The sequence below is a fragment of the Microcebus murinus genome, chromosome 16 (genome assembly GCF_040939455.1).
Source record: "Microcebus murinus isolate Inina chromosome 16, M.murinus_Inina_mat1.0, whole genome shotgun sequence".
NCBI classification, from domain to species: domain Eukaryota; kingdom Metazoa; phylum Chordata; class Mammalia; order Primates; family Cheirogaleidae; genus Microcebus; species Microcebus murinus.
Window position 1 is genome coordinate 30,563,869 of NC_134119.1, and position 7,046 is coordinate 30,570,914.

Consider the following 7,046-nt stretch of genomic DNA (forward strand, 5'->3'; position numbering starts at 1 on the left):
CTCTGGTGCCCCGGTTCTCTGTGTGTGGTGAGGGTTAGGGTGGCCCCAGGACTCCCCAACACAGGTTTGCCTGAGGCGGTGGCCATGGCCGTGCGACCTGATATCCTGTGACTTGCGAGGGCGTCCACAGGCCATCGTGGCCTGAACCCAGGCCACAGGGCTTAATGGGGACGGTGGCAAAGCAGTCCAGGTCTCCAGCATTCGCTCCGCCTGGGCGGCAGGCTCCAGCTCAATGACTCAAGTCACCGGGCGCAAGCCCAGCTGGGGAGTAAATCTGGTGGTCACTTATTTTAATAGAGGCCTCTGGTTCACACAGCTCTAGCTTCTAATCCTTGCTCCACTGTGTAGTACCTGTCACCTTGGGGGAAGTCACCTACACTCGGCAGCTCTCTGTGGCCTCACCTGTGCAATGCAAGTGGCAGGTGCCTGCGTCTTAGGGTTGTGATGAAGATGAAATCAGTCACTGAGTGCAAAGCAGTCAGCTTGTTGCCTGGCACGGAGAAGTTGCTCAGTAGTGTCAGCTGTTACTTACGAGTCACACACCCCGGTGTTCTGGGGAGCAGAACCCCACCCCCAGGGGGCGAGGGTGGTGGCAGATAAATTCCCCTCTGACATCCGTGCCATGTTGGACCTGTCATTCTGTCCACAGATACCAAGAGAGAAGATGTTTTCTATCGGGGGCCTCCTCGTCTTCTGTGGGCTGTTGGCCCAGACCACGGCCCAGCTCGGAGCCCTGCCCTTGCCGGTGGGCCAGGCCCTGCCCTTGCCGGTGGGCCAGGCCCTGCCCTTGCCGGTGGGCCAGGCCCTGCCCTTGCCCGTGGGCCAGGCCCTGCCCTTGCCGGTGGGCCAGGCCCTGCCCTTGCCCGTGGGCCAGGCCCTGCCCTTGCCGGTGGGCCAGGCCCTGCCCTTGGCTGTGACTCCAGCCCTGCCCTCGGGTCCCACAGATCTTGCTAAAGGCTTAACAAGCGGTGAGTGAGTCTGCGACAGCCCCTTCCAGATGGTGTGTGCCTGTGAGTGCGCCCCACTGTCCAATGCGGGGAGGGCAGGGGTGAATGGGGCAGAGGGTCTGAGCATCTGGAACAGCCAGATCTGACCCCCAGAGACCTGACGCCCGTTTCCAGGCCTCAGCAATGGCCTGCTCTCTGGGGGTCTGTTGGGCATTCTGGAAAACCTTCCGCTCTTGGACATCCTGAAGCCTGGAGGAGGCACTTCCGGTGGCCTGCTTGGGGGCCTGGTTGGTGGCCTGCTTGAAAAAGTGACTTCGGTGATCCCTGGCCTGGACAACATCATTGAGTGAGTGGCCCTGGTCCCCACTAGGGAAGGGGACCAGTTGACGACCTTCCAGCCCCAGGCAGTGACCCTGCAGGAGGGAGGCGGGTGGCCGAGGTGCAGCCAGCACTCGGTCCTGAGACCCATCTCCTGCCTGGCAGGGGCCCCCAGCCCTCTCGTGCCAGTAACTGCCCCACTCTGAGCACGTCCTGGGGGGACCTGGCATCATCTGTGATCCTCACTGCAGCCCTCTGAGGTCGATTTCATAATCTCCAGTTTACAAATGGGAAAACCGGCCTGTGCTCACACGGCCAGAGTGACGCACCTCACTCGAGCTCGCCGAAGTCCGCAGCCAAGCCTTTCCCGCTGCGCTGCGGTCACCTTGCTCTCCCCACCGGGGAGCCCCTTAGCGCCTTCGATTATATCATCAATGCGACTCAGAACAATACGCTGCCCATGGAAAGATCTAGCATGGGGTTTCCCATGAGAACCTGGGAGCTCTCTAAGCAAAAGCTCGGTGGCCATGAGCTGGCAGAGCCTGGGTCCCTGAGTGCGCTGGCGAAAAGCCATATCAAGATTCTACCCACCCAGGCGCTCGCTCCCTGTCTCGGGGACAGGCAGACACACTTCCTGAGCTTGACCTCCAAATGTACCATGTACTTGCTGGGGACCTGGGACAAGACAGTCTGTCTCTGTGTGATGGTTTCTCCATCTGCAAAGTGGAGATTGTGGTTTCCATAGAGAGAGGCTATTGGCAGGACTGGAACAGACGTGACTCCCCGGCACTGTGGCTGGCTCGGAGAGGACGCCCACTTCCACCCTTTCTTCCTCCTCCCCGACTTCCTGCTCCTCCATCCCATGCTAACCCTGGTGACTGTCCTGCCATTGGAGGCCATGGCAAGATGCACAATTCCTACCCACCGCTGTCTATGCAGGGTTTCCTCCAGTTGCCCACGAATCATCCATCCATGCACTACCAAACCGTCCATCCACTCGTCCACCCTTCCTTCCATCTAACCACCCGCTCTCTCATCCATCCACCCACATGTCCACCCGCCCACCCTCCCGTCAATCCAGAGTCCACCCACAGGGACTGGCCACTTTCTGCGTAAGGCTCTCAGCCGAATACAGGGTGCAAATATCATCCCAACATGGTCTCTATCCCAGAACACCTCACAGACTGGTGGGGAAGAGGGCGGTGTGTGTCCCATCGGGCCCAGGGCGGAGGCTGGGAGAGGCTGGTGTGTGACTTGGAGCCCATGTGGCTTCAGCTGTAAGACCCCCTCCTGCCTCCCCATCCCAGGTGGGGAGCTCTACGCCGGCACGAGTGAGGTGGGTGGAGGTGGCTGCAGGGTGTGGGGCTAGAGGAGCTGACGTTTCTCCCTCGATGTTGCTCCCTGGACAGTCTGAAGGTCACTGACCCCCAGCTGCTGGAGCTCGGCCTTGTGCAGAGCCCCGATGGCCACCGTCTCTATGTCACCATTCCTCTCGGCCTGAAACTCGGTGTGAAAACGTGAGTGGACCCCAAAGGGGGATGGGAGGATGGCTCGCCAAGGGACACCTGGTGACCAGGGGTAGCTGAAATGGGGGTGTGGGAGTCTTGCGGACCTGAGCCTCCAACTGCTCATCTGCTGCTGTGCTGAGTGACCTTGGGTCACTTGGGAAACTCCCTTGACCTCTGTGAGCCTTGGTTTCCCCTTCTGGACACTGAGGTGAGTGTAACTGTGGGCGAGACGGAGTGAGGCGAAGCTGGCATTCCTGGCGAGGGGAAAGCCCCTCTGCTTTGGAATGGGGGCGAGCAGATACCAGCAGGCGTCCCCTCGGCAGGCCCCTGGTCGGAAGTCTGCTGGAGCTGGCCGTGAAGCTCAACATCACTGCAGAGCTCTTGGCCGTGAAAGACAAGCAGGACAGGATCCACCTGGTCCTTGGTGACTGCACCCACTCCCCGGGCAGCCTGCACATCTCCCTGCTTGATGGGTGAGGCCAGAGGGGTGGCTGCCCTGCCCAGAGACAACAGGGTGCGACGAGGGATGGAGGGGTGGAAAGGCAGGGCGGTGGGAGGATGGATGAGTGAGAGGACAGAAGGGTGGGAAGACGGATGAGAGGGAGGGAAGATGGGTGGGTGGATACAAGGATAAACAGATGGATGGGTAGATGGGCGGATGGTTGGGTAGATGGAGGGAAGGATGAATGGATGCATGGTATCTATGAATTCATTATCTATGAATGCATAGATAAAAGGATGGGTCAACAGCCACTTATGCCTTCTTAGGCCAAGCTGACAAATCTTAGGTGGATTTGGCAACAGGAAATCTGAATTTAAGCCCCTCCTAGGATGGGGCTGGGGTGACAGAGAGGGCTTCCTGTGTGAGCGTGGGAGGTGCTTCTCCAGGTTGGGTTGTAGCGAGCGTCTCTGTGATGGGGAACTGTTAATACGCTGAGGCCACCGACAGAATCCGCCAAGATAACAGGTGGCAAAGTGCTTTGTCCTGTAAGGGGTAAAGCAGACACGGCGCCTAACTGGGGTCCTTGTTTCAGTGACCTGTCGCACGAGAAGACTGCGTCATACCGGTCGTGCAAGAGTCAGCCACATCATGGCTGACATTTACCGAGCACATACATTGTGCTTCACGGGTGTCATCTCGCTGTGTCCTCATGACAACTGCACACTAAGCGCTGTCCATTCATTGCGGGCTCTAATAAGTCCTACTGACACCTGCCGAGCCCCGAGCTGCGTGTCTGCGCATGCCTGTCGCGACTGCGAGGGCCGTCGCTCCCTCGCCTGGGCCCCTGTCTGCCTGCACGTGGGCGTCGTGGATAAGGCCTGTTTCAGTGGCTGAGTGTCGAGACTGTGGCCCTCTGAAGCCTCCTTGCCAACCCCAGGCCTCCGCATGACCCTGTGACCCTTCTCTTTCAGACTTGGCTCCCTCCCCATTCAAAGCCTCCTCGACAGCCTCACAGGGGTCTTGAACAAAGTCCTTCCGGAGCTGGTGCAGGGCAAGGTGAGCGGGACAAAGTGGGCCCGTTGTCCTTGAGTCTGAGAGCTTCTGAGCCCGGAAGAGAGCCCTGGGGCGAGCAGGCCCGAGCCCCTCCGTTTGATGAGTGAAGTCCATCCATCCACCCACCCATCCGTCCGTGCTTCTTCTTTCCATCCTTCCAAACGCACTCGCTGCTTCCTGCTCTGCGCCAGGTTCTGGCCTCTCCACACCAGCCCTGCCCTGAGATGTCCCCCGTCCCGCCTTCCAGGCCCGCAGACAAGCAGTGTCCCGGCCCAGGCCTGGGTGCCCCAGAACCAGAGCGCACCGCCCTATTTAGAACCAGGCATGCTGTCGCAGAGCCAACCCCGGGCTCAACCTGTGATTTAGGGCACATCACAGCACCCTCATGCCTGCAGGTTCTCGTTCTGCCTAATGTGCGCGTGTGACTGTCACTTAGAATCAAACCCTTTCAGCAAAATGATAGGAAACCTTCCTGGAGAATCTATCTGGGGCTGTCCTGCGCCCAGGGTCTTCCCACAGGTGCCACTTTGCCTGACTCCCCTCTCTGCCCCGCGTCAGGTGTGCCCTCTGGTCAACGGGGTGCTCAGCCAGCTGGACGTCACCCTGGTGCATGACATCGTCAGTAAGTCCCCAAGCCCTCTGTCCCCCTCTGCAGGAGCAGTGGCTCTCCCCAAGGGGTTTTGTCCCTGCACGCCACAGGACAGCTAGCACCCTCTGGCCTCCACCCTCCCCTTTGGGGGTTTCTTTTTACCCCTGAATTATCCAGATAATTCTGAGGTAGATACCCCATCTCCTCCCTCAGCCCTGACTCTGAGAACAACAGAGGGGCTGGCTGGTAGAAGGGGGCCAGGCCCCCTTCAAGCCCCGCCCGGGCGTGGCTGGGTCTCCAGAGCTCCCATTCCCCGCCCCCACCTCGGGGACCGTGGGGTCTTCCTGGACCCCTTCACATCAGGCTCATGACTTGAGTCTGTTTTCTCTTCTCCAGACAAGCTGATCCATGGGCTAGAATTTGTCATCAAGGTGTAAGCCTTCCAGGAAGGGACCTGGCCTCTGCCGAGCCGGTGAGTGCTACCCCCTGCTCCCCAGGGTGTGGGGACTGTCCTCCTGGCAGGGGCAGCAGGGGTTGGGGACAATGACAGCCAAAGAAAGAGACAAGTATCCATAGAGACACACACAGGGCTGCACAGAGAAGTCCACAGAAAGGCTGCAGAGGCTGGGGAGAGCTTCAGGTGGCCCGGCACACAGTGACATGGAGAAGCACACATGATCATGGACGCACACAGACACACACACGCATGCATACACGTGTGTTCACGTATGCAGACTCGCCATGCACAAGCACATGTGGGTGCACAGACACACACTCACTGGAACACACATGCACAAGGAGCCCCTCGGCCCAGGCCTGGCCACCTCGTGGCTGACACAAGACCCCAGCCTTGGCCTCAGGGCCTTGGCCTACTCCCACCACTCCAGAGGGCGGGTTCGAAGATGGGCCAATACCAGCCAGACCCCATGACCTCGGGTCTGCGTTCTGGTCGGGGTCTCCCCAGCAGCACCGTCCCCGCCGCTCTTGCATCCTTCCTGCTCGGTTTCCCCGGCTCGCACGAGGCCAGCCCGCACGCTGGAAGACGACATGGCTGCCTCCTCCCCCAGGAACCCGCTCCCCGTCCCTGCCCACCGGGCACCTGTAACATCCCACGCCCCTCACCTAATAAAGTGGCTCTCCTTTTGCACCGGGGCCTCGTCGTTCTTCGCCACCACTCGAGAGCTGCTGGCTTGCAAGGAGCGCTGGCCAGCGTGGTTGCGGCCTAGAACAGAGCGTGCAGCCCGCACTGCACGTCAGCGTCTCCAGCAGGTCGGGGAGGTGTTCAGAGGAGTGCGGACTTCAGAATGCTGCCCGGGAGCCCTAGCAAGGGGGGACAAGGAGGTTGGGGGTAGATGTCATGCTCCAAGCACAGACGATGACACAGGAGGTTGTCCCACCAGGAGTGCAGACGGCAGGTCTGAGAGGAGCTCAGTAGGTGGGCCCGGAAGTGCGTGGGTGAGGCAGAGAGTGAGGCTCCCGCCGGCTCTCAGGCCGGGCAGCCCACGGGCAGTTGGGATGTGGGGGGGTGAATTGATTCCAGCAGGAAGATTAGGCTTTAGTTGTGGCCACTGCGTGTGGAGATGCCTGGGACACCTGAAGGAGATGTCCAGGAAGCGGATGGACACGTACGTCACCTACCGCCTCTCCTTTGATTCCTTGGAACCAGTCGGACAGGTGCCTTTTGGTTCTCTAAGCAAGAGAAGGACAAAAATGACAAGGAGGACGTGTGGGAGGAAGGAGAAACTGGGGCCCAGTGTGAACTGCTGAAGGGCTTGAGAAGTACAGGCATAGAGAAAAGATCACTGGAGTTGTAAATAAAAAGATTCTTTTTTTTTTTTTTTTTTTTGAGGAGAAGGAAAGGGAAGTTTATAAATTTGCCAGCACATGAGGAGGGCGGAGACTCCTGTCTAAAATGCCATCGTCCTCCTAATGAGCAGAATGCAGAGCTTTTACAGGGAGGCCGTTGAGCTTCAGGTGCTGATGTCTCCGTTCCTTTGTTAGACTTACCATGGAACAAGAGGATGCTGTCTAAGTCACGGGAAGACTCAGGGATTTACTGCCTCTCTCTAAGCTAGGATTGCTCTTGAATGTAAACTTAGATTCCTGCAATCCTTAGGTCTGAGACTGGAGTTTGGTGGATTGGATCTTCTTGGTTGAACCTCCTGGGGCTTTTAGCCAAGGTCTGGTAG

At 59.0% G+C, this 7,046-nt stretch overlaps 1 protein-coding gene across 1 annotated transcript; it reads left to right on the forward strand.

The window, feature by feature from the left end:
• Positions 1-664: 664 nt before the first annotated feature.
• BPIFA1 (BPI fold containing family A member 1) lies at positions 665-5,294 on the forward strand. Its single transcript, XM_012754640.2, has 8 exons — positions 665-730; positions 875-968; positions 1,122-1,293; positions 2,675-2,782; positions 3,097-3,246; positions 4,187-4,271; positions 4,827-4,890; positions 5,254-5,294. Exons 1-8 carry the CDS (start codon positions 665-667, stop codon positions 5,292-5,294), a joined length of 780 nt encoding a protein of 259 aa, XP_012610094.2.
• The last annotated feature ends 1,752 nt before the right edge of the window (positions 5,295-7,046 follow it).

Excerpts from the sequence above, each read along its gene's own strand:
- BPIFA1 (XM_012754640.2), top strand. The coding sequence starts at position 665 with ATGTTTTCTATCGGGGGCCTCCTCGTCTTCTGTGGGCTGTTGGCCCAG. Across the intron at positions 969-1,121 it reads TGCTAAAGGCTTAACAAGCG|GCCTCAGCAATGGCCTGCTC; the intron begins GTGAGTGAGTCT and ends GCCCGTTTCCAG. Across the intron at positions 3,247-4,186 it reads CACATCTCCCTGCTTGATGG|ACTTGGCTCCCTCCCCATTC; the intron begins GTGAGGCCAGAG and ends CTTCTCTTTCAG.